General features: G+C 44.2%; 2 protein-coding genes across 2 annotated transcripts in view; both read left to right on the plus strand.

Annotated features, from left to right (window-relative positions):
- The window catches only part of LOC137504078 (alcohol dehydrogenase 1-like), a 42,182-nt gene extending 34,462 nt beyond the window's left edge, over positions 1-7,720 (plus strand). Inside the window, exons 7-9 of the mRNA XM_068232045.1 lie at positions 1,470-1,605; positions 4,213-4,351; positions 6,994-7,720. Of these exons, the coding sequence (XP_068088146.1) occupies positions 1,470-1,605; positions 4,213-4,351; positions 6,994-7,018 (300 nt within the window). The 3' untranslated portion in view covers positions 7,019-7,720. The remainder of the gene's footprint in view (positions 1-1,469; positions 1,606-4,212; positions 4,352-6,993) is intronic.
- A 4,868-nt stretch (positions 7,721-12,588) lies between these two features.
- LOC137547356 (alcohol dehydrogenase 1-like) overlaps positions 12,589-26,607 on the plus strand; it is a 37,868-nt gene continuing 23,849 nt past the window's right edge. Inside the window, exons 1-5 of the mRNA XM_068270875.1 lie at positions 12,589-12,631; positions 20,320-20,421; positions 24,103-24,244; positions 25,463-25,550; positions 25,649-25,868. Coding sequence (XP_068126976.1) covers positions 12,614-12,631; positions 20,320-20,421; positions 24,103-24,244; positions 25,463-25,550; positions 25,649-25,868 — 570 coding nt within the window. The 5' untranslated portion in view covers positions 12,589-12,613. The remainder of the gene's footprint in view (positions 12,632-20,319; positions 20,422-24,102; positions 24,245-25,462; positions 25,551-25,648; positions 25,869-26,607) is intronic.

Raw genomic sequence — 26,607 nt, forward strand, 5'->3', positions numbered from 1 at the left:
ACTTGCATATAAGACGAATTTTTGAGCACAAAAAATGTGTTCAAAAGTCCCCCTGTCGGCTTATGTGTGAGTCATCTACTTTAGATGGACATTTTTGCATGAAGTCTCCCCGTTTCCTGAGCCCCAGAGTGACCAGAGTTTAGTGAAGCTGTGATGCAAACTGCTTTCAGGATCGAAGCTGATGCCAGTGCATGCAGGATGGCAGCCATTTAGTCAGACATGCTTCCTGACATGATCGGCGCACATTGGGACAGGAGCTCCTCCACTTTCAGCGGGGATGCCGGCCCCTGCAGTATCGGATGCTATCCATGCTTCCAAAGATGATCGGTGCACAGAGGGAGAGGAGCTACTCCACTTTCAGCCAGTCATGGATCCTATGTTTCTGCACGTGGGTGGCCAGAATGTGTTACAGAGCTGAGCGGACATCCGGTGCTGTGAGTGACAGAGTCTCTGCTGTGAGTGACAGAGCCTGCAGAGTCGCCTGTGCAAGGATCAGGTATTCCATCTTCCGTCCAGTCTGCGGTGAGTGACAGAGCCTGCAGAGTCGCCTGTGCAAGGATCAGGTATTCCATCTTCCGTCCAGTCTGCGGTGAGTGACAGAGCCTGCAGAGTCGCCTGTGCAAGGATCAGGTATTCCATCTTCCGTCCAGTCTGCGGTGAGTGACAGAGCCTGCAGAGTCGCCTGTGCAAGGATCAGGTATTCCATCTTCCGTCCAGTCTGCGGTGAGTGACAGAGCCTGCAGAGTCGCCTGTGCAAGGATCAGGTATTCCATCTTCCGTCCAGTCTGCGGTGAGTGACAGAGCCTGCAGAGTCGCCTGTGCAAGGATCAGGTATTCCATCTTCCGTCCAGTCTGCGGTGAGTGACAGAGCCTGCAGAGTCCAGTGTGCAATGATCGTGGATTCCCTCTTCTGTTCAGCCCTCACTGTATCTCATATATATGACGCCATCTAGTGGCGTCTTTAGACAGTGGGTACTGGATGGAAGAGGGAATCCCCGATCATTGCACAGGCGACTCTGCATACTCTGTCACTCACCAGCTAAAACTGTAATTTCAGGAGTTGACATGAGGAGGAGGGGGGGAGGGGGTTGGTAAAAAATGAAAATCTACATCAAGCACAGAGTGTAGTGAGAGGTTATACCCAGTAACTAGAGATGGATAAATCAGAACAGAACACCAGCTACCAAAGTGTTCTTCTATTTGTATTGCCTCTTGAATATCACCCAATGCATGCATCAACAGATTGCCTATACTTTTGACTGTTTACTGTAATTCATGCCAAAGGAAAATTATTCTTTCAATATTGTGAAGAAAACATATGTGATCAAAATATGTGGTGTGATGTTGCTAGGATTGCATCACCACACTCGTTTTTTTGTTTGGTTATTACATATTTTACAGCTGAATCCAATATAATATGGATGTAGAAAAAATAATGTTGTTTTCTCATATTGTTGTTACATCTTTAGATGTCTGCATTTCTATCTTCCTATCCTGGCTCGGGCGTTACAGTAATTATTGGAGCAGCTCCTTCGCTTTCACAACTCCCACTTAATCCATTACTGCTTCTAGGTGGCCGCACTTTGAAGGGTGCTATATTTGGAGGTAGGTTGAGATCAAAGCACTCACAAAGCAAAAAGAAAGCAAAGGAAAATGCTTAAAAAAACTTTCAAACCAGCCTCTGAGACCTATGCTTTTGTACGCTGCTGCCTGATTACTGAGGGAATTGCCTATCATCTGTGACATGCATGTGCATGGGTGTAACACTACAGTTTCATCCAAGCTGCACAGAAATGTGGACAGAGGAGCACCTTATCAGTAATGTACCTACATAAACTGCTGAAAGTGAGAGCTATGCTTCCTGTGCAAGCTGTTGTGTGATTGCATGCAAACAGGGCTGGCGCTACCATAGAGGCAAAGGAGGCAATTGCCCCAGGCCCCAGAGCCTGTACGGGCCCCCAGTGGCTACAAGAGGAAAAAACATTTTTCAAAAAGACCTTATTGTTTTTGAGAAAATCGATTTTAAAGTTTCAAAAGGAAAAAAAATACTTTTTTTTCCATTTAAAAACCTGCCGACTTTTAACAGTAAATAGAAAATCCACCTTAAAGGGAAGGTTCAGGGAGGGGGGTTAAAAAATAGAAATCCAGTTCCACTTACCTGGGGCTTCCTCCAGCCCGTGGCAGGCAGGAGGTGCCCTCGCCGCCGCTCCGCAGGCTCCCGCTGGTCTCCGGTGCCCGACCCGACCTGGCCAGGCCGGCTGCCAGGTCGGGCTCTTCTGCGCTCCAATGCCCGGCACTTCTGCGTCCCACGCCGGCGCGCTGACGTCATCGGACGTGCGCCGGGCTGTACTGCGCATGCGCAGAACTACTGCGCATGCGCTGTACAGCCCGGCGGACGTCCGATGACGTCAGCGCGCCGGCGTGGGACGCAGAAGTGCCGGGCATTGGAGCGCAGGAGAGCCCGACCTGGCAGCCGGCCTGGCCAGGTCGGGACGGGCACCGGAGACCAGCGGGAGCCTGCGGAGCGGCGGCGAGGGCACCTCCTGCCTGCCACGGGCTGGAGGAAGCCCCAGGTAAGTGGAAATGGATTTCTATTTTTTTACTCCCCTCCATGAACCTTCCCTTTAACTGCTAGAAGCCCTAAATTTGCAGGATATATTAAGGAGATCATTGGGAATAAGAGGAACATTTTTTTCAAAAAGACCTTATATTTTTTGAGAAAATCGATTTTAAAGTGTTGAAGGAAAAAAGTATACTTTTAAATGCAGTAAATGTCACTTTTAGTAGCAAACCTAACGGTAATGTAATGTTACATGTATCAAAGAAAGAGCAATACATTTCCTGACAGGGTTTCCAGGGGGTCCATACGCAGCCGCAGCACTTTGGCCAGGGATCGCTATACAGCCGCAATATGGCTGTATGAAGATCCCTGGCATTTTTTCCTATTTTCCCATTTTTATTTTATGTTTGTAGTGTGGGAATTTTTTTTTAAAACTTATGTGGGGTCCCACCTCCTGAAACTTTTTAACCCCTTGTCCCCCATGCAGGCTGGGATAGCCAGAATGTGGAGCTCCGACCGATTGGGGCTTCATACCCTGACTATACCAGCTGCAAAAAAGGTCCCCTAATGCCGATTTTTGTTCCGGGGTATCTGTTGGGGGGCCCCCAGGTTTATTTTGCCCTGGGGCCCCATTGTTGCTTAAACTGGCCCTGCATGCAAATCCCTGCTTATAGTGCACTGTGTATTTTGATCTAGCTTAGGTCTGTGCTCGCTTACCGAAGCATCGAAATGGAAAAATGACTACCAATTATTGACTGAATTAAGATCCAGTACTACAGAAAACTTTGTGCTTGAGTATGACCATTTCTGATGTAGTAAACTTCTTTGCCTGGCCCCTTGGAGTTTACTATAAAGGGATTCTACTGTATTTAGGGCAGCACGGTGGCATAGTGGTCAGCAAAGAAGATTGTATGTTCTCTTGGTGTCTGCATGGGTTTCCTCTAGGCACTTCGGTTTCCTCCCACGACCCAAAAACATACAGATAAGTTAATTGGCTTCCCCCTAAAATTGACCCTAGACTACACTACACATTACATACATAGGCATATGACTATGGTAGGGATTAGATTGTGAGCCTCTCTGAGGGACAGTTAAGCAACAAGACAATATACTCTGTACAGTGCTGCGGAAGATGTATACTAAATACCACATTTAAATAAAAATATTTGGACAGCAGCTGGTTTCCAATTTCATATCCATCTACATGCTGCAGTACAAAGCAGTGGAGCCTCTCTCCTGCTGCCTTGCCACCCCCAGCAGCACCCACAGTGACCTCTTCCACCCCCCAAGCTGATTATTGTAATTCACCAGCTTACAGTTTACTTTTATCTGACAAAATTAATTAGCTGTTAAACTGTATTGAATGCATCAATTGAAACAGGGCTGAGAACTAACATGTCTAGAAAAAGTAGACCCAAAGCCTAGTACACACACTCCATCATTCCCCAAGCCATTGTCCCTAGTGCTGTCATCCATCCTCCTTTCTTCATGGACAAACATTATGTCACTTGACAGTGGAGCACTTTTTTGTTTAGTTTCAGACATATTTGGCACAGTAAATTCAGTTAGTAATTTATGTTGTGATTTATTTATTTTTTATATATAACCATGTAACTTTATGTGTAACATATTTATGTTCAATTTATCTTTAGGTTTCAGAGGCAAGGATGGTGTTTCTCAACTTGTGTCAGATTTGATCTCAGAAAAGTTCAAAGTAGATGGCTTGATAACTCACAAACTGCCTTTTGATGAAATAAACAAAGGATTTGATCTACTGCGTAAAGGTGAAAGGTATGGCTCAACTGCTGGACATAGAAAAAAAAAATTTGAATGTGCTATGTGTTATATAGAAGACCACTTACAGGCCCGGTTCACACTAGCAATTGAGTGGCAAACTGATCTCAGATTACCGGTCGATCAGATCTGTTTTCACTCCGTTGCCACTCAGCTGCTTCCATTCTGTTTCCCCACATCCCGACCCCCATCCTAAAAGTGGATATTGCGCCCTAGAACTAGTGTGAAGAAACATTCCATTTTCTCGTTGCCCCTAATGCAGTGCAGTGCTTCAGCTTCCATTCCGCTGGGCTCAGTGGGCCAGAAAAATTGCTGCAGAACGTGGTTCGTTCAGCGGATCCATAGGTTAACATTGGATCCATTCGCATCCCTTAGGATCCGTTCCAATCTGGGAATCGACTGTTTTTTAATGCAAATGTTTGAACTGGCCCATGGACAGCAGGGGCATCCTGCAGAGCTCACACCAAACACTGTTAGCAGAGTCAAACGTGCTGCCAGTGCTAACCACATACAATCAGACTAGGATGTATTACAAAGAAAGTCTCGCTGCCAGGGGCGTAGCAATAGGGGGTGTAGAGGTAGCCACTGCATCGGGGCCGTTGGGCCAGAGGGGCCCCAATGGGCCCTCCTTCAACTACAGTATTAGCTCTCTATTGGTCCTGTGCTGGTAGTGGTAGTAATCACTTCTATAGATACTTTGAATAGTAGTGATCACTAACAATCTGTTCCCCATCCCTTTCTTGCTCCTCTGACACTGTGGATGTCCTTGGCAGGTTTTGGTGCACCGTATCAATTGTTATGTATAGAGTGCTTGGGAGGCCCCAATGTAAAACTTGCATCGGGGCCCACAGCTCCTTAGCTACGCCACTGCTCGCTGCAGGTGCTGATATGCTGATGCAAATGCACACCCACATATTCATTCATCATGTAACAATTCTCATTATGATGGGATATGACTTAGGTGAGGTTTGCAAGCATTTGATGCATAGCGAACAATAAAAAAAAAAAAAAACATTCGTCCGGGTTTGTTTTATTAACCAAGCCTTTGTAATTAGGGATGAGCTTGTATATTGAAATTTGTATTTTTGCCCGACTTGAAATGTTTACAAAAATATAATGGAGTTTCCACAGGATAAACTGTTGGTGAAAATGAGAACTTTCTCGAAAATGTGTTTTCTCATGCCCATTTACTTCAATCCATTTCATGAAAATGTGTTTTCTCATGCCCATTTACTTCAATCCATTTTATGAAAATGTGTTTTCTCATGCCGAAATATTTTAGCAAATACTCTCATTTGTTTGAAAATGTGACATTTTCCTGAAAATTGAGAAATGACAACTGCCATGTTTGCTCATCGTTGTTTGTAACACTGTCAGGCACATTGGGTATTATGTTTTTCTCTGATCCTGCTTAAAGAGACTCTGTAACTTAAAAAAAACCCTCTGTGGGACACTTACCTCAAGGTCCTAATGAGGCTTCCCCGACCTCTGAAGACAGCAGGAATCCAGCGCTACAACCCCCCTATCCTCCCCCCCCCCCCCCCCAATCCTCCTCAGAAAGCCTGCAGAGCTAAGATTTATTTACCTCTCCGGGATCCAGCGCAGGGGCAGTAGCTGCTCTTCCTTCAGGTAAGTTGTATAGATCGTATCTGCTTTACTGTGCAGATGCAAAGGACTCGCGCCTGCGCAGTGGAGCGGATCCAATCGGGTTCGGCTATTTCCGCCTTAACCGGAACAGAAAGCTGCTAGTGCACCTGTGCAGGATCACATTAGGTAAATATTTACCTCTCCACACTTTGGGGGACCCGTGCAGTAGGACGTAGAAGGACGGGGGAAGCCACATTAGGATCTAGAGGCTTCCCCCTCCCAGGGTAAGTATCATCCAGAGGGAGTTTTTTCCATTACAGATCCTCTTTAATTTACATACCTGTAATATGTAGGATTGTAGTAAAGTTGGGACACATCTGCCAGTTGAACTTTTCTGATCTGGTGACTATTTAATATTTAAAAGAAATTCAACTGGAACAGCACTTTCACCCAAAATTCCCCCCAAAACTGAAAGTGAAGGCTCAGCTTATAAAAGTTAAAAGGGGTATTGTCTATTGCCACACCCAAATGCAATGAACCAAATAAAAAGCAATAGACCAAGCAAATTCATAAAATTATGAGGAACCCAATTTCAAGAAGCAAGAGATTTACAGGTAGCAGCTTCAGTCACTCAGAAGTAAAGGCAATAATATGATATGATGGTGGTGGGGTGGGCGGGTATCTCAGGAAGATGGGGTTTAGCAACAAAGCAATGGGGACTGGTAAGACTTCCTGTAAAAATGCCCTATTCAAGAAAATCTTTTTTTTTTTTTTTTACCAATCATCTTTTTGTTAAGATTAAAGGCACAAACAGAATAAGACAAAATCTGAAATATAGGCAGAGTCATAATCGTAAACTGGATGTGTATACTCGCACATAATGCAATATATACAGGGGATACATCGCCAAATGTAAACATTCAAATAAAGAAGAACATATAGTAAGCTTTGCTCAACCCTGTAGAGTCGATAGGTTAAGATTTCATTATTTAATGTATTGTGTTTAAACTACAGAAGGTAGTTAAACATCATCTTATTATTTTCTCTTGCAGCATACGCACAGTTCTTCATTTTTAATTTCCTTTGGATTCAAGCAGAACCTTCTCTTATGACGAACATGGTGCTTATGGGTCTGGTTTACCAACATGGACATTTTACCTCTGTGTACAAGAAATAACATAAAACCCTGATACAGGAGTGGGTACTACGACACAGGGTGAACTTTCATTATGCAAATAATGAATAGATGCTTATTTCAGGAAGTTGTGGACACATCAGCCTCATCTAAACTCCACAGTGGATACTGATCCTGATATCTACCTACTTGGAGTATGTAAAGAGAAGTTGCCATGAGAAGAATATATGTCACTCACTGACAACTCTCTTCTATAGTACCCTCGTGTTGGGTACAATGCTAATCATTTGATGTCTGATTCTAAAGGAGAAGATCTACATTTCGGGATGTTCATTTTTTTTTAAGGGAAATTGTGTAGAAGCATATCATCTGTTTTGCAATGTGATAGATTTGCATGTTAGCCAGATCACATGATCATGTGTTTCCTGTATATATTAAAACATAAAGTTGTTGCAACATATTTATGGTGGCCATGCATGAGTCAATATTTCTGATATATTAGATCACTTTAATTCAATCTGTCAATATTAAACTCCTTTGTCAGTAACAAACTCCTTTCAATCGGATGTTTAGAAATATAAAAACACTTGATTCCTTAGACGCTTGATCTAACCAATGTTTTTTTTTTGTTTTGTTTTTTTAATTCCAAGTCAATTAAAACCTTGGCAACACATCATGAATTGTGTGAAATTTTTCTTGTATGTGTTGAGTTGCACTCACAAGTTATTCTTTTATTATGTTGCTTATGAGTATCTAACCTTGGAATCCCATTCAGCGGTGGCTCCACTGTCAGATTTTTGTAGGGGCTCAAAAGGGGCACAATGGCAGGCAGGCAGGGTTCAATGGGGGTGGAGTTGCAAAGGATCATATCACACAAATACTAAATAATAATAATAATAATAATAATAATAGGATGCAGGCAGCTACATGACACATTCCCCAGCTTCTACAGCAAGAAAAAATAAAAACCGAGCTGTGTGCCTCCTCCAGCTGGGGGAGAAACAGCAGAAAGAGCAGGAGATGTGATTATTATTATTATTATTATTGATTTATAAAGCGCCAACATATTTCGTGGCGCTGTGATCAGAGTCATGCACTTTTACTTTAGTTCAGCAGCAGAGCAGTGCACAGCACCCAGTGACAGGCCGTCTTTGCGGCAGTATGCTGTGCATTCTGCTCTACAAAAAAAGTGCATTGACATGATCACATCTCCTGCTCTGTCTGCTGTTTCTTGCCCCATATTACATTATGCTGATTACCTGCTGCCTGTGGGAGAACGAGGAAGACGGAGGAAGCTGCAGCTGCACCCACATTCCCTGACTATTGGCCCACACACCCTGTCCTTACTGACTGACTCTCTGAGCTCTGACCTTTCCTTCAAGCATTCACCTGCAGTTCAAAACACCACATTATTTTCAGTTCAGTCTGACTGTCCAAGCATCGGCAGCATCGCTGTGAATAACTGAGCCTGAGGAGCGTGCGATGGCTGATGAGGACAGAGGGCTGGATGTGAAGAGTGGCTGCCTGCCTACCTCGGGAGAGAAGTACACAGGGTGACCCAGACTTTCTGGAGAAGTCTCTGCACCCACACACAGACTGCTGCCTGTGTTTCTGCTCAGAAAGGACGACCACGAGTGAAGCTCATGCTGATGGACGTGTGGGGGGTGGGCTGGCTCAGCTGCCTCTCCATTTTCATTGGCAGCAGAGACACCCGAGGCCGTTGCTGATTGGAGGGAGCTAAGGGAGGGACGGAGGAGGACTCTTGGCTAAGCTGCCTGGGTGATCGGCAACTTGCTAAAGCAAAACTGCATGTGCGCATTGAGGATCGCTGGGGAAATTGAACATTTTTTATGAACGCTTGGCAACCCTGCCAGGGGGGGGGCTTTTGGGGGGCTGACAACTTCTCAGCTGGGGCTTGAGCCTGGGTAAGCCCAAGTGTAGCGCCGCCACTGGTCTTATTTTGCTTTTCAATGTTAAAAATCTAGGTTTAAAGTCATTACTGTTTCAGGCACCTGCAGACATTTTTAATATTAATTCAAATCTCATACAGGCAAATCTTGAACTTTTGAAGTTTTCATCATTTCTGTTGCCTGCGTTCAGAAGTGTTTTGCATAGCCACACAGGAGTTTTAAGACCTTTAATAGGCTATTAGTGAGAGTTATGTTGCAGTCTGACTTCACATATGCAGAGAAATTGTAACTTGGAGCGCTGGATACTTAACCCTTACAGTTAGAAAAATAAAATAAGGGGACACTGGCAAACCAAAAATAGGGGGAACACTGATGAACCAGGCTTAAATCCAAGATAGGGCAAGACCCTCTGTGCCTGAAGATGGGTCAGTGGTCGAAGATTATGGACTTTGTTTTAGCAAAGTCTATAGTAGTTGGATATATTGTGGTGGCCTAGTCTATGTATTCTGCTGGTAACTGAGCAATACACAGGTTATGCCTGGATGGTTATGTTACAGCACTGGAAACGAAGGATGGTAAATGAGATGAAAATAATTCTGAGTTAGTGCACACTTTTCCTTTAAGTTTATGCAAATGTATGTAGCTTGAAAATTAACCAATCAAATGCTGATGCTTCATCAATTGATTGGTCCATTCAAGCTGAAAGCATTTGCCTAAATATAGTATAAGGTTCTGCATCAACTTGGTAGTGTGCGATGTCCTTGTGAGCTATGGATAAGCATTGTATATAGCTTTCCAGATATGGTAGATAAACATATTGGAAGCCAGGACAGTTTATTAAAATCTGGGTGACCAAAACGGGTCTCTGGGTAGGGAGCAGGTTGAGGCTATCAGTATAAAGTACTGTAACAAGTAAACAGGCTCACTTATTACCTAAAAGCCATAAAGAGTTACATGCAACAAATAAAGTACAGTATGTCAACGTTCAAGAGCTTTAAAGGGAAGGTCCAAGCAAAATAAAAAAATGAGTTTCACTTACCTGGAGCTTCTACCAGCCCCATGCAGCCATCCTGTGGCCTCGTAGTCACTCACTACTGCTCCAGTCCCCCGCTGGCAGCTTGCCGACCTCGGAGGTCGGCGGGACGCATTGCGTACATTTTTACGCATTCCAGCTAATGCAGGAACATTAACACATACATTTTTACGCATTACTGGTTCAATGCGTAAAAATGTACGCATTGAACCAGTAACGCGTAAAAATGTATGTGTTAACCACTTCGCATCCAGACCTTGTTTTCCCCTTATTGACCAGAGCAGTTTTGGCGTTTTAGCTATGTCCCTAGTCAATCAGCAATAACTTTATCCCTACTCACAACACGTAAATGATGTACATATCGTTTTTTTCAGGATAAACTACACTTTCACTGGGGGATATTTTGTCCCGAGAATTTTTTTTTTCTGCGCATTTTAGCGGGAAAAAAGAGGGGAAAACGTTAAAATTGCATTATTTCTCAGGTTTTCTTCAATTCTAGTAAAAAATACAAAGTGCTACAGTAGGTAAAAGACATGCCATCAGTATTAAGTCCCCCAAGGATAGATAGCCAGATGTGTGCCCAGTATCAGACCCCCCCCAGTATAGCCAGATGTGCCCCCCCAATATCCGCCTCCATTATAGCCAGATATGCCCCCGCATTGCGACCCCCCACATATATTTATACAGCTGCGTATCCCAAATAAGCACCCCTCATTATAGCCAGATGTGTTCCCAGGATCAGTGTTCCCCATTATAGCCAGATGTGCCCCCAGGATTAAATTATGTCCCTCAGGACCATCAGATGTGCCCCCCATTATAAAATCCCCCACCCCATTACCCTGATGGGCCCCAATAATAATTTCAACCCCGCCCCCCCTTCAGATTTTAAACCCCCACCCTCTGTTATGGGCAGCCTGATGTGCCCCTCCCCCTTATCACTATGCCCCCCCCCCCCCAGATCGTAAAAAAAATGCCCCTGCAAGATGAATATCTCACCTTACCTGGTTCCTGCGATCATCCTGCAGCTCCAGCCTCCATTCTCCGCTCTTCACTCAGCCCTGTGACGCTGAATATCCGGGTCCCGGCTTGATGACGTCATCAAGCCGGGACCCGGATATTCAGCGTCACAGGGCTGAGTGCACCACGGAGAATGGAGGCTGGAGCTGCAGGATGATCGCAGGAACCAGTTCAGGTAAGATATTCATCTTGCAGGGGCGGTTTTTTTACGATCTGGCCACGGAGGGGGAAAGATGAATGATCACGCTGTTTGCTACAGCGGTGATTATTCATCTGCGGGGGGGTCACTAATTGGCTACAAGGGAACATGTTCCCTTTTGCCAATTAGTAAGGCAGCTGACAGTGCCGGGGGGTGCGCTCTGAAGCGCACCTGTTCCTGCACAACAGTGCTGCAAGCAGGTCAGTATATCTACGTCGCTGTGGCTTGGAGGGTGCCACAGCTGATGTAGATATACTGTAGTGGAGGGGAAAGTGGTTAATGTTCCTGCACTAGCAGGAATGCGTAAAAATGTACGCAATGCTGCCCGCCGACCTCCAAGGTCGGCAAGCTGTCAGCGGGGGACTGGAGCAGCAGTGAGTGACTATGAGGGCACAGGATGGCTGCATGGGGCTGGTAGAAGCCCCAGGTAAGTGAAACTCATTTTTTTATTTTGCTTGAACCTTCCCTTTAAGTAACATTCCTGCTTTCCAATGTCTCTAAAATGTATTCAGTTTCCTACATAGTATATCCCATCTTTAACTTACTGACTGACTTCTGTGATTACTATGGGCTTAACCCCCTGCTGGGGGGGATTGGGTAGACGGGTAGTTGCTGGACTGGTTATGCACAAAGGCTATTTTTCTGTGTGTGTTACATGGGGGGGGGGGGGGGGGTGTCATATATATACTTGCTGGGGAGCCCTCTGACTTCTAGTTATGCTCCTGTATAAGATGCACAATGACTACTACATAGACACGATTTGTAGAACTACACACACCCAAAGCGTATAGCTGTGCAGCAATACGGGGGGGGGGGGGGGGGCGAATGGTCTGGATGCCAGAAATATAACAATGGTTAAATGTAACCTGTCTCCCAAACGAATTCTTAACACTAACCTCCTTTATACTAACCCTACCCTGAAATTACCTTTAATAATTAGGGCAGGTGTAGATGACAAAATGCAAACATGTCAAAGTAAGGCAACTCAATCCCACACAAAACAAAAATGGTCCCATAAAGCAAACTTATTTTTCTAGAAAACAATGTTCACACAACAGAATATAAATTTGCCTCTCTTAAATAGCCGGTCAGGCAGTCAAAAAATAAAATATATTTGAATGCTTAACATGAAATGTATGATTTAGTTTAATATTATGGTACATTGATAATCATAAAGAAAGTTCCATATTGTACAGGGTATTTGCTTCCTCAGTAAGCGTTTTAGCAATAAGCCAATACATCCTTTTCAGAGATATTACTCTGAACAATCATTTACATGGACTGGGCGTGGCCAATGTATTACTTCCTTATACAGGAAAGCTATATAGCTACTCTGCATGACACACACACACTGTTTGTGGAAAAGACATCTTTCAAGATGGAGACAACTGGAAAAGTAAGAAAATGTTGTTGTTATTATTATGTGGGTGATTTAAGTACATAATAAAGGTAGAATTTTGGACACTTGTCTATTGTACCACTATGGGGTACATTACAGGGTCTGCTGTGACATAGGAGTGCTATGTGCTATGAAGGCCAGCATTTTCTGCTGTGAATGCAAAGATAGCACCATAACGTGTATGCAAAAGGTCCATAGGATAAGACACTTACTACATAGCCATTTGTTCATTGTTTTAAAAATGAGGGCAGTTGACACAGCAGGCAAAAATCAGTGGCTTAGCCTAAAAGCACATTATTTTCTGCACATACAAGTGTGCTTCCTGCTCCCTTTGTTAAGCAATACTTAATTGGGAGGCAGAAAGAAAATATAGGGTGAAGGTATAGGTTATATTAAGACTTTTAGGGCTCTTTCACACTAAGACGTTGCGTTTGATGCGACGTTAAGGTCGCATAACGTGCCCCTAACGCAACGCATGTTAGCTTTGATGTTGGACGTTACATTGAACTGAGTTATGCGCAGCGAAATACGAGTATAACGCACAGCATGCTACACTTTCATTTAACGTGCTGTGTTATACTCCAACGCAACATGGGCACTGTGAACAGCCCATTGATTTATCATTGCTGTGAGTTAGGCTGCGTTACAGTCTGCTGTAACGTGGGACTTTAATGTCCCACTGTGAAAGCAGCCTTAAGGGGCTATCCGTGGAAAAAGCCAACAATGGAGGTAGCTGGCCAAGCTCCCGTGTCTTTTTATATTGGTCTCCTAACTATTTGTCTTTGCTTTTTTAGGTATTTTAACTTTAATCTTAAAACAGCATTGTTGGTAGTTTTTATGAACTCTGTGTTGCTTAGCTGTCATGCTTATCCTGTAGCTTTGGTGTGCATTTAAAAAACAACAAAAAAACATGATCAAATGTTAAATGGTCAGTTGCCTCTTTATACAATGCTCCTTTTTGCCACATTGATAATTCTTATAAATGTCCTGAGGTACTTTCAGCCTCAATTCACGGAGCTTTATCAAACACTTTATCAAACGTTTGATAATTTACTTCATGGGTAAAACCTAATTTTGAATTCACTAAGGTGTTATATATTTATCAAATGTTTTACAGATAAAACGTTCAATAAATATATAACACCTTAGTGAATTAAAAATTAGATTTTACCCATGAGGTAAATTATCAAACGTTTGATAAAGTGTTTGATAAAGCTCCGTGAATTGAGGCCAAAGGCTTCCAGCCATGTAGTGGTGAGAACAGGTGAGAACTGGAAAATGTGCATTCTGTTTATCAAAATAGTAGTTGAAATAGTAGAATGCTGAAGGATGAAGGAAACCTGTGACAAAAAGGCAAAAAGATAAGGAGTATTGCTTAATCTTTGGCACCAGCTAGAAGTATTTAATATAGCTTAGTCATTATATGACTTTGTGCTTCACACAACCTTATCGGAAAGAGTAAGGTCAGTGCAAGCACTCAGGACACTATAAGCAGATTAGTGAAGAAGAGCAAGCTGATGGCAACTTAGAAATATGTTCCCTTATCATAAAGTCCAGCTAAAAGAAAAATATTTTTTATAATATAACTGGACTCCCCAGATCAATAATGCAGTTATAGCCTACTATTACTATTTTTGTCTACCTGCAGTGAACTGAGAATCCCCCAGCTGCTTTGCATTCCAATTTTGCCGCAATTTGCATTGTGACTCCCATTCAACAGAGTGAGAATCACAACGCAATCGCCCCCAAAGCACTGCATGCAGTGCGTTTGCAATTTAAGCAAATGGAAAACACTGCTGTGAGAATGATCACATAGGGATACATTAGCAGCAGCTCTTGATGTTATGTTAATGTGTGACTCAATAAACAAAAATGCAGTTCTCAACAGACCCCCTATATACATTAAATAACGTTCAAGTAAACCAGAGACGCTGACAAGGAAAGATTTGATACTTACCCAGGGTTTCCTCCAGCCCCATAAGCAACACTGAGTCCCTCGCCGCCCTCTTGCGTCCCATCCAGCCGCAATCAGCCCCGGTAACTGGCTCAGTCAGGGTAAGTATCAAATCTTTCCTTGTTGTCAGCATCTCTGGTACAATAGAAAAACTATATATTGCACAGTAGGAGAGTGACAGGATTGGCACATGCAATTCCTTGTTAAAACAGCTTTATTATATCCGGCTGTACATCATGGGAAACAGTAAAATTAATTTCCAATCATATTGAAAAAGTTCCTACCAGGTTCAGTGCTCGGTGGGGTGAAGTGGGAGCGGTGGCTAGCCTGACGCACGTTTCGCTCGTATGAGCGTCTTCTGAGGCTCTGCGCAGAGCCTCAGAAGACACTCATACGAGCGAAACGTGCATCAGGCTAGCCACCGCTCCCACTTCACCTCACCGAGCACTGAACCTGGTAGGAACTTTTTCAATATGATTGGAAATTAATTTTACTGTTTCCCATGATGTACAGCCGGATATAATAAAGCTGTTTTAACAAGGAATTGCATGTGCCAATCCTGTCACTCTCCTACTGTGCAATATATACTTTGTGTCCCTTGTGGATTAGAGCACGCTATCCTTGCCAAGTGTGTACCAGGCCAGTGCTACAGCTTATGATTTATAATATCTACGCTCAACACCTGTTATTGCAGTGCCTGTTGGTTTCTCCATTTGTAACAATAGAAAAACTGTGAGTTTATTCAAATAAAAAAAATACCTCGGGAGCAGGAAGCCTCTGAATCCTAATAAGGCTTCTCCCATCCTCATTGGTGAGTCCGATCCAGTGCTGGTACCCCAGAACAATTACAAACAATAACCGTGCCAGTGCAGGCACACTAGCGGATTTCCTCTCAGGCTGCCTACGCAGTAAAGTGGTCTGGATAAGGCTAAGCTATTTCCACTGGAGCCTGAGCAGTAAGCTGTTAGAGTAGAGAATAGCAACAGCAGACAGCTGATTGAAGGCTCCTGAGAGCGCACGCAAACACACTGGATGAAGCGTACCTGCAGGAGAGTGGAAGCAAGAGCGGTTTCTATTGCTCCTCTCTCGAGCATATTAGGACACTGTGTTGAAATTTTATCAAATAACGGCATCTTCTCAGGCACATGGTTTCTCCTGTTTATCGATGTCGACACTACATCTATGGCCCCATTTGCACAGTACGTTTTGGGATGGGGGGGGGGTTAAGGACATTTATGCTCCTACATTCTTTTACTGTTGTTCTGACAGTAACCTCAGCTTTGACAGTTGTCCTCTAAAGGATGCCTGACTTGCGGAAACGCTATCTAAAGTAAGCACAGAGATATGTTCATGCTGAATCCAATTCTGTGCATTGTTCACTTGTCTCCTCATTCCCCGGTCTCTGTAATCACTCCTTGACAAATCTATAGTAACATTTTCAGACAGGAAGAGACAGACTTTCCATGATGTTCCCTCCTATCAAGGCTGGGCCGAGGCCGAGGGGAGAGCGTCTCCAGCCTCAGGGCGCAGTGTAAGAGGGGGCGCACAACTCACTCAGCTATCATTCCCCTATTGTGTTTGAAGCAGAGAGAAATAAGAAAAGGGGATACATGGCAGTGACTGCAAGTCAGACAACTAGAGATAAAGGTGTTGGGGGTCCTGGGGCGCCTCTTAGTCTAATAGCAATCAGTGTGTGACGGCTGGGGTGGGAGGGATGGAGGGGTGCACTTTGGTGTCTCAGGCTTGGGTGCTGGAGGACCTTGTCCCGGCTCTGCCTCCTGTCACCCTACCACCCTCCCATACTCCTCCTTGCCCCATTCCTGCCTGCAACAAGATTATGCACTTTGATAATAGTACCACCATTATAAAGTCTCTCTCCATCCTTTATTATTGTGCTCCAGTGCTCTCCATTATAGTGCCCTATTTTAGTGCTTCTAATATAGCAGGTCCACTATAGTACTCTTATTGTACTTTAAGTTCATACATTTACAGATTGTTGGCAACTCTGCTATACTATTAGCCTACCCTGCTACTGGATGAAACACAAACACTTATACTATTAAAAAATAAATGGTTAATGCTTGCCCTGTGCTTTTTCAAGTTTCTACACCCTTCACTCTCTGTCCCTTAAAGCACACCTGAAGTGTTAGGGATATGGAGGCTGCCATACAGTGGTTTGCAAAAGTATTCAGCCCCCTTGAAATTTTCCACATTTTGTCATATTACTGCCACAAACATGAATTAATTTTATTGGAATTCCATGTGAAATACCAATACAAAGTGGTGTACACGTGAGAATGGAATGAAAATCATACATTATTCCAAAATTTGTTTACAAATACATAACTGCAAAGTGGGATGTGCGTAATTATTCAGCCCCCTTTGGTCTGAGTGCAGTCAGTTGCCCATAGACATTGCCTGATGAGTGCTAATGACTAAATAGAGTGCACCTGTGTGTAATCTAATGCCAGTACAAATACAGCTGCTCTGTGATGTCCTCAGAGGTTGTCTAAGAGAATATTGGGAGCAACAACACCATGAAGTCCAAAGAACACACCAGACAGGTCAGGGATAAAGTTATTGAGAAATTTAAAGCAGGCTTAGCCTACAAAAAGATTTACAAAGCCTTGAACATCCCACGGAGCACTTTTCAAGTGATCATTCAGAAATGGAGGGAGTATGGCACAACTGTAAACCTATCAAGACAAGGCCGTCCACATACACTCACAGGCCGAACAAGGAGAGCGCTGATCAGAAATGCAGTCAAGAGGCCCATGGTGACTCTGGACGAGCTGCAGATATCTACAGCTCAGGTGGGGGAATCTGTCCATAGGACAACTATTAGTCGTGCACTGCACAAAGTTGGCCTTTATGGAAGAGTGGCAAGAAGAAAGCCATTGTTAACAGAAAAGCATAAGAAGTCCCGTTTGCAGTTTGCCACAAGCCATGTGGGGAGCACAGCAAATATGTGGAAGAAGGTGCTCTGGTCAGAAGAGACCAAAATGGAACTTTGTGCCCAAAATGCAAAACGCTATGTGTGGCGGAAAACTAACACTGCACATCACTTTGAATACACCATCCCCACTGTCAAATATGATGGTGGCAGATTCATGCTCTGGGGGTGCTTCTCTTCAGCAGGGACAGGGAAGCTGGTCAGAGTTGATGGGAAGATGGATGGAGCCAAATACAGGCCAATCTTGGGAAAAAACCTCTTGGAGTCTGCAAAAGACTTGAGACTTGAGACTGGGGCGGAAGTTCACCTTCCAGCAGGGCAACGACCCTAAACATAAAGCCAGGGCAACAATGGAATGGTTTAAAACAAAACATATCTATGTGTTAGAATGGCCCAGTCAAAGTTCAGATCTAAATCCAATCGAGAATCTGTGGTAAGATCTGAAAACTGCTGTTCACAAACGCTGTCCATCTAATCTGACTGAGCTGGAGCTGTTTTGCAAAGAAGAATGGGCAAGAATTTCAGTCTCTAGATGTGCAAAGCTGGTAGAGACCTACCCTAAAAGGCTGGCAGCTGTAATTGCAGCAAAAGGTGGTTCTACAAAGTATTGACTCAGGAGGCCGAATAATTACGCACACCCCACTCTGCAGTTATTTATTTGCCCAAAAATTTTGGAATCATGTATGATTTTGCGTTCCACTTCTCACATGTACACCACTTTGTATTGTTCTTTCATGTGGAATTCCAATAAAATTGATTCATGTTTGTGGCAGTAATGTGATAAAATGTTGAAAACTTCAAGGGGGCCGAATACTTTTGCAAGCCACTGTATTTATTTCCTTTTAAACAGTGCATTTTGCCTGGCAGTCCTGCTGATCATATACCTCTATTTTTTTTAGCCATAGACCCTGAACAAGCATGCAGCTGTGTTTCTGACTGGATTAGCCACATGCTTATATCAGGTGTGCGATTCAGACACTACCGCAGCCAAGCAGGACTAAATAACTGGTATTGTTCAAATGGAAATAAATAGGGCAGCCTCCATATGCCTCTCACTTCAAGGGTACTTTAATTGCCTTGTTTTTTTCTCTCGCTCTGCTACTTTGCTCTCTTTATCTCTGTGACACTTAAATGTCCCTCAGTATCACTCTTTGTCATATCTCTCCTTGGCTCTTTGCCCTCTCTAGCACTGACACTTTACTCTCACCTTTATGACCTTGCACACTTTTCATGTGAACTTTGCCCTGCGTGTGTATTTCTCACTTTGCTCTCTCTCTCCAGTGATCCTTCTTTCTCTGATACCTTGCTGGAGCTCTCTATACCACTTTGCTCTCTGTTTGCAAATGTATTCTTTCTGCCCACCACAATAATAGCTACAAGTACAGCTCTTTCCTCTACCACTTAGCTCCCACCCCTCCCTCCAGGACTTGCCATTAAGGCCAAGGGGGAAATTGCCCCAGGGCCCCTGACCGCTGCTGGGCCCCCCCAGGAAGTCACCCTCCCGAGTCCTCGTGGCCCCTGCATGTTGTGTGGCTGTATTGTAATAACTAACCTGTCCTGGCATGCTGCTTTGTCAATGCTCCATCTTCATCCCCACGACCTGCCTCTTCTCCATTATCCACCTGGTACAGTTTATTTATGCATAACATGCACCACATGGAGAAGAGGCAGACAGCGTGGCTGAAGATGGAGCATGGGTGGAGCAGTGTGCTGGGACAGGTGAGTTATTACAATGCAGCCACACATCCTGCAGGGCCCTGTGGAGTAGTCGGCGGGGAGACCATTGGAGGGGGGGGGGGGGAGTCAGCTTGGGTGCTCTGGGAGCTGCCTCTGCTGGGGGGAGGGGCTACGGGGGGCCCAGGTTACATTTGCTCCAGGGCCCATGTCTTGTTTAAACTGCCCCCCATCAATTATTTTATGCAGTCTTGCCTGCAACTATGTACTGTCTGTTTTCCAGTCTACCTTCTGCCCCAAAACTCCCACACATCTGCTGCTTTGTGTCTTACTACTACTATTCTATTTCCAGTTCACCACTCTGTTCTCTCAGCAGTCAGTCTCACAGGAGAATTGTTGGAGGGTGCTGAGTTTTGTAATGTATATTCTAGGCATTGAAATGGAAGGATCATGGCCAAGGTCAAAATGCGTGTTTCAAGGAGACAGAGAGGAACAGATTTCCATTACATTTCAGAATGAAATCTATTGGAAATCTCTTGAAAATCGATCTAAAGGCATTACTGCACCATTAGATCCAATGCAACTCTATGGGCCATCGATCTGCTGCCGGCAGCAGATCGACCCAGATTTTCCATCCTGTCAGATAAATCAAATTGATCGAAATCGACTGCAAATCGATCGATCGGCCGTTCAATCATGCATCAATTTGTGATCAATTGATTCTATAGAATTGATTGATCGCTGAAATCGACCACTGTATGGTCCCCTTAACTCAAGCCCAAGAGACAAACCAGTATGGTCAAACTGATCACAGCAGAGCAGCAATACTAGCAGGGTATATTGACAAATTCCTTCATCAGGGGTTATTTTATGCATATTTTGATCTCTTTTAGATGACTTTTTTCTAGTAGACTGTTTAATAACTTGACTCAGCATAGGCCCACTTTAAGACATCATTGTGAAAACCTCAAGAAACACCCAGCTTATGATTTTGTTCATTTGATTTCTATTTTCTCTGCGCCTCACACCAGACTAATCCACTGGAAAACTGCACATGCTCTGCATTCTTCAGGTACAAATAACTATAACATTCTTGTTTTACAGGTTATTAAATGCAAGGCAGCAGTGATGTGGGAGGTAGGAAAACCGCTGTCTGTTGAAGAGATTGAGGTTGCTCCACCAAAGGCTAATGAAGTTCGCATAAAGGTGAAACATACTTACTGTCTGTCTTTTATTTAAAGTCCCCATTATTTTCAAGTGTGTCTACCCTTCCCCATGGGAAAATAAGGCAATAGTAAAGCAGCCTTACTTTCCTCCCTCACAACATGCCAACAATTCTCTATTCTTGAGAGACCCTAAAATATCTGTGGCGTGTGTGTATTAATGTGAGGCTTTAGCCTTTGCTACCCCACTCTCTGCACCAACCCAGAGGGTGGTGGCCAGGGCCGGCCTTTGACCTGAGCGACCGGAGCGATCGCTCAGGGCGCGGCTTCCAAGGGGGCGCTCCTGCCGCCTGGCTGCTGCTGCGGGCCCCGACTGGGTCCGTCTCGCTCCGCCTCCTGGTGCCGCTGCTGGGGGTCATGGGGGGCAAACATGCCCTGTGCGGCCGCCGTGATGGAGGGGGGAGCCGCAGCCGCAGGGAGGGCAGCCCGACCTCACCCTCCTCTCCCCGGGCCGCCCTCCGTGCTCCCCCCTCCGATGCAGTGTGCAGCAGGAACCAATGTGGAGAAGAGTACAACTCACCTCCCTGGTTCCGATCGCCGGCTCCTCTCACTTGCCGCTGGTCGCCTCTTGTACATAGTCGCAGAATCTGATACACACTAAACTTCCTGCTTAACAGGATGTTTAGTGTGTATCAGCGGCCATGTACAAGAGGCGACCAGCGGCAAGTGAGAGGAGCCGGCGATCGAAACCAGGGGGGTGAGTTGTACTCTTCTCCACATTGGTTCCTGCTGCACACTGCATCGGAGAGGGGAGCATGGAGGGCGGCCCGGGGAGAGGTCGGGCGGCCCCCCCTCCACTATGAGGAGAGGCACCTATCTAATCTATACTGGCGTGCCTACCTATCTAACCAATACTAGGGGGCAGCTACCTATCTAACCTATACTGGGGGCAGCTACCTATCTAATCTATACTGGGGGCAGCTACCTATCTAACCTATATTGCGGGTATCTACCTATCTAACCTATACTGAGGGCAGCTACCTATCTAATCTATACTGGGGGCAGCTACCTATCTAACCTATATTGCGGGTACCTACCTATCTAACCTAGGACAGTGTCCTGAGTGACGACGAGTCCTTCTCTCCTGCTCCCAGAATCCTGGCACCTACATTGGCACTAAGTCTGCAGACTGCTCTGCAGACAGTAAGAAGAGAAGACTAACCAGCAAGAAGTAAGGCTCCTCAACCTCCCTACGCTAAAGGGGGAATATGCTTATGCAGCCAGATACACTAATGGGGGGGGGGGGGGGGGGGATCTGCTGCCTAAATACACTAAAAAGCGGGCTGCGACTGCAAGTCTAGTAGCCTAAGCCTATATACACTAAAGGGGGGATCTGGCACATCCCCCCTTAGTGTACATAGGCTACTAGTCTTGTATATGTAGGCAGATCCCCCCTTTAGTGTATATAGGCTTAGGCTACTAGTCTTGCAGTCGCAGATCCCCTTTTAGTGTATTTAGGCAGCAGACCCCCCCCCCCCCCCGAACCCCCCGTGTGTGTGTGTGTGGTGTGCGCTCACACACGAAGAGGATGAATGTGGGGGGGGCACCAAAATCTGGTTACGCTCAGGGCGCTGTGAAACCTAAGGCCGGCCCGGGTGGTGGCATGCTCACATTGGAGGTATGGGTGAATCAGGGCAGCACTTGACACTCAATGGCAATGACTTTCTTGGAGCTAAAGCAGGAGCCTCAAAAATAGTCTATTTTACCAGGCTGTATGCTTTTTTTTTTTTCCCTAGTTAAATATTGTGCATGCTTGCCATAAAAGGCTAGTATTGGTATGCTTAAAGATACATAATGTAATGAAAGTCATAAACACAGTACTAACAAACTGGTGATCAATAGGTATCGTTGTTGACATCAGGACAACCGGTTATAAGTATGACCCCAATTGCATTTGAAATCTGGCCCTTTGGAGTTATCTTGAAGAATGTTATCTTATCTTCGAGCAATTACACTATATTAATTTTGGGCTTGTACAGAGATTCCTGGTGTCAGCAGTATTTTATGTGTTGTTTCCACCTCCAACAATAATGTTATGATATATACATGCATAGCTAATGAAAAATGTAATAGCAACTATAAATGCAGGCGATTATGCATATATATTTTATTTTTATTGGCAAATGCATTTCTGTGTTCACTATTTTAATAAGAAGCACTATAAATACACTTAGGCCTCTTTCACAGTGCGACGTTAAAGTCGCACGTTAGAAAATGTTTCAACGCAGACTAACGCACAGCAATACTAAGTCTGTGCGACATTCATAGTGCACACGTTGCGTTTGTGTGTAGCGTGTAGCGTTATTAGAAAGTGCTGCATGCTGTGCGTTATACACGCTATTAGCTGTGTTAGACTGTTTGCACATGCTCAGTAATGACTTAGAAGCATACTTTTCAGTGGCTGTATGCTCTACTGCATGCGCCAATAATGGGGCATTAAGTTGCGGTGCAACTTTTTTGGGGCGTTGCGTTGAAAGTTTGCATTGCGACTTTAACGTTGCATCAAAATGCAACGTCCCACTGTGAAAGAGGCCTAAGTGTGCTTTTTTTATTTTTATTTTTTTTTCTAACACTAGTTCCACAAATATATTTAAAGTGTATACTGTATAAATTGTTTAAAACTGATCAATGTTTTGTTAATACTTTATTTTTATTATTCATTTATTTTATAGTTCTAATTATTAACTTATAAAAACATGTCTTTATTTTTATTTATTTCTAAATTTCATAATGTCAACTGATTTTTTCCAAGCTATCGTATCCTGTTTAAAAATGACAAGGAAAGTCATTGACAAGCCACACATTTACATAGACTTATTACAAGAACAGATAGCCACTTAGTCTCCGCCCTCCAGTACCAACCAGAGAACATCTGTTTTGGCTGGCTGTTTAAGTGATACTTTAGCTGCTAAAGTAACCAGGTAAAACAATTGACAGAAGGGCATGGGCTGGGGAAATAGCCAATGATGTATTTAAAATTCTCTCAGCATAAGAACCTGCTAGGAAACCAGTGCAATTTCTATACAGGAAGCTGTATAGAAGGCTCTCCACAATCTCTCTCCCCTGTACATCTCCTCACTAGTTTCCAGATACCAACCCAGCTGCAATCTCAGATCTGCACATGAGCTTCTTTTATCCTCCTCTAGAATTACCCCTTCGTATTCACGTATACAAGACTTCTCGCGTGCCACACCCCTCCTCTGAAATGCCCTTCCACAGCACATCCGCCACTCTCCCACCTTTGAAATCTTTAAACGCTCCCTCAAAACTCACCTTTTCTGACAAGCATATGCTCCAACTTAGGCCATTCCCCCTTCGACCTCAAGTCTAGTTTAATTCCTTACTAAATAACCTAAACATGCACTGCTTATATGTATACTGCACACTTCCCCACCTCTTGCACCCCCCCCCCCCATGCCTTTAGATTGTAAGCTCACAAGGGCTCTATCACCCTTATGTAGCTTGGATTTTGTTGTTTATTTCATAGCTCGCACTCTATTGTACATTTATACATTTATATACACTGCTGCATGCATTTTCGGCAAAGTGCATCACTGCTTCCATTCACTGTAATGATAAATTGTCCATTAAATAACCTTGAAGGCCTTCTCTGCTTGAATGTTATAAATACAGTTATGATTGTGTCCCCTTGTTTTGTTTATAGATAGTTGCTACAAGCATTTGTCGATCAGATGAACATGTGCAACATGGAACCTTAATCGGAGTGAAACTTCCCATCATTCTAGGCCATGAAGGTGCCGGAATAGTTGAAAGTGTTGGTGAAGGAGTGACCTCGGTTAAACCAGGTACAGCACAGCTCAAGAGAAAGCTTAGCTGCTGCATGGGCCACATCAGCAATGTGGGCCATATCAGCAGCATGAAATGGAACCGAATCATTTGCGTTTAAATTTTCATTAAAAGCTCTAATTTACTCTTCTGGATATACCGTAAGTGAGGAGCACAAATTTATTTTAACAATCACGTTGCAAAACCGTAATGCGAAATTTTGGGAAAAATCTTAATTAATTTCGTCTGTGACTGTAATCAGGAACTGTAATTTGGCAATTACACATCACTTTTACGTAATTTAGTGCTCACTTTAGCAGTTAATAGCAAAGCCCCCATACAACTATTGTCACCAAAATTGCTACATGCGTAAAGGGGAATAGTGGCAACAAATACAAAATTTTTCTAAAAAAACATGTAGTTATTGAGAAAACCTCTTTTAAAATGCAAAGGAAAAATGTTTTTTAAACTGTCAAAAAAACGCACGCATATGCAGAAGACCTCGACTGATGAGACTGAGCAAGTTACCGGGGCTGATTGCCGCTGAATGGAGGACTGCGGGAGGACAGCGAGGGACTCAATCTTTGTATAACACCATTTTCCTTTAAAATCAATTTTCTCAAAAACTATAAGGCCAGTTTGAAAAAATCCTTTTTTGACTTGTTCCCACTCTTTCCCTTAAAGTGAACTTTAAGCCGACCCAAAAAAATTAGTTTTACTCACCTGGGGCTTCCCTCAGCCCCCTGCAGCTGATCGGTGCCCTTGCCGTGTCCCTCCGATCTTCCTGTCCCCGCCGGCGGCTACTTCTGGTTTCACCGTCACCGGCCGTCAGGCTGGGAACGCGAGTTATTCTTCGCATACCCAGCCACAATATCTCCCCCTATGCTGCTATTGCAGCCTTCCTTGCCGCAATAGCAGCATAGGGGGAGATCAGAAATGTCTAAGCACCATAGTTTTTGATGCCTGCTTCAGAGGTACTCATTTGGTGTAGGGGTTGGCTGACCTGTGCCACCCTGGATAGAGGTGTCTTCAAATCCTAATGACTAAAGAACACATTTACTATAATTGGGCATAGATAAGATGCTTATTATGAGGGCTAGGACAACATGGAGGACAAACTTAATTGTCAGCTGTTTCTAACATTAAGGACTTGCACTCACACTGTGGATAATTGTTTTCCTTGCTACATATTTAATTCAGTGAATATATGTCACATAGATGTTTTCTTTTCTGTGTAGGTGACAAAGTAATACCACTGTATAATCCTCAGTGCAGAGAATGCAGAGGCTGCACTGATCCGGGTGCAAATGTTTGCCACAAGAATGAGTAAGAATTTGTACTGCTATAACTTTTTAATGGTTCCATTTGTTTGAATTCTACAGACTTACACGCACTCATTAATAATTGTTTAAATATGTTTACAGTATCGGAGGAAAGATTTCTCAGATGGCTGACAACACCAGCAGATTTACTTGCAAGGGTCAGCAGATTTACCATTTCCTGCAGACCAGCACCTTTTCTGAGTACACTGTAGTGGACGAAATAAATGTGGCTAAGATACACGATGATGTACCACTGGATGAGGCCTGTTTGATTGGCTGTGGATTTACCACAGGTTATGGCTCTGCTGTTAAAGTGGCAAAGGTGAGTGACTCACTTGTCCTTAAAGGGACACTGAGCAGCGAGAAAAAAATGAAATATGGACCCCCCCCCCCCCCCCCCCCATAGCCTGCAAGGTTCCCTGGCATCCTCTTGGTCCTTTCCACCCTCTTGCTGGAAGCTCCGGAATCTTCTGCTGAAGTCACATGTGCGTGCACCCAGCACGTCATCACGCTGGTCAGCGTAATGGTGGCCACTAATGAACCAATCTTTTTTCAGCCAATCTTACCATTTTTATATAAAAGAAGGGCTAGAACTGCCTATAGTATACAATTAATATATTCCATCAGTTTACTCTTCTACTACATAGATTTGGTAAGATTGGATGAAAAAGATTGGATCGTTAGTGGCCACCCTAAGAGTCCTGCGCATGCGCGGTTCTCTAAAGACTGAACCACACATGAGCAGGACTTTTACTCCGAACAGTGGGATAACATGCCGGGGTGCCGGATTAATGGAGCCACCAGTGGGACCAGGGAAGGGATCAAGAGGGAGCCAGGGGACCTCGTGGGTTATGGGGGGGGGGGGGGGGGGGCGGAGGAAGTCCCAGGTAAATCCAGATTTTGTTTTTTTTTTCTTCTCACTGCTCAGGGTCCCTTTAATCTTACATGTGTCAAAGTCCTTATGTGACAAGCAAAGTCAAGGTTTATGGCAGATTGCATCACTATGAGCCTGTGTTAAATTCCAGCAAAGAATAATTACAATACCTCAGGGCTTGGGCACA

This window comes from Hyperolius riggenbachi, chromosome 1, assembly GCF_040937935.1.
Source record: "Hyperolius riggenbachi isolate aHypRig1 chromosome 1, aHypRig1.pri, whole genome shotgun sequence".
NCBI lineage: Eukaryota > Metazoa > Chordata > Amphibia > Anura > Hyperoliidae > Hyperolius > Hyperolius riggenbachi.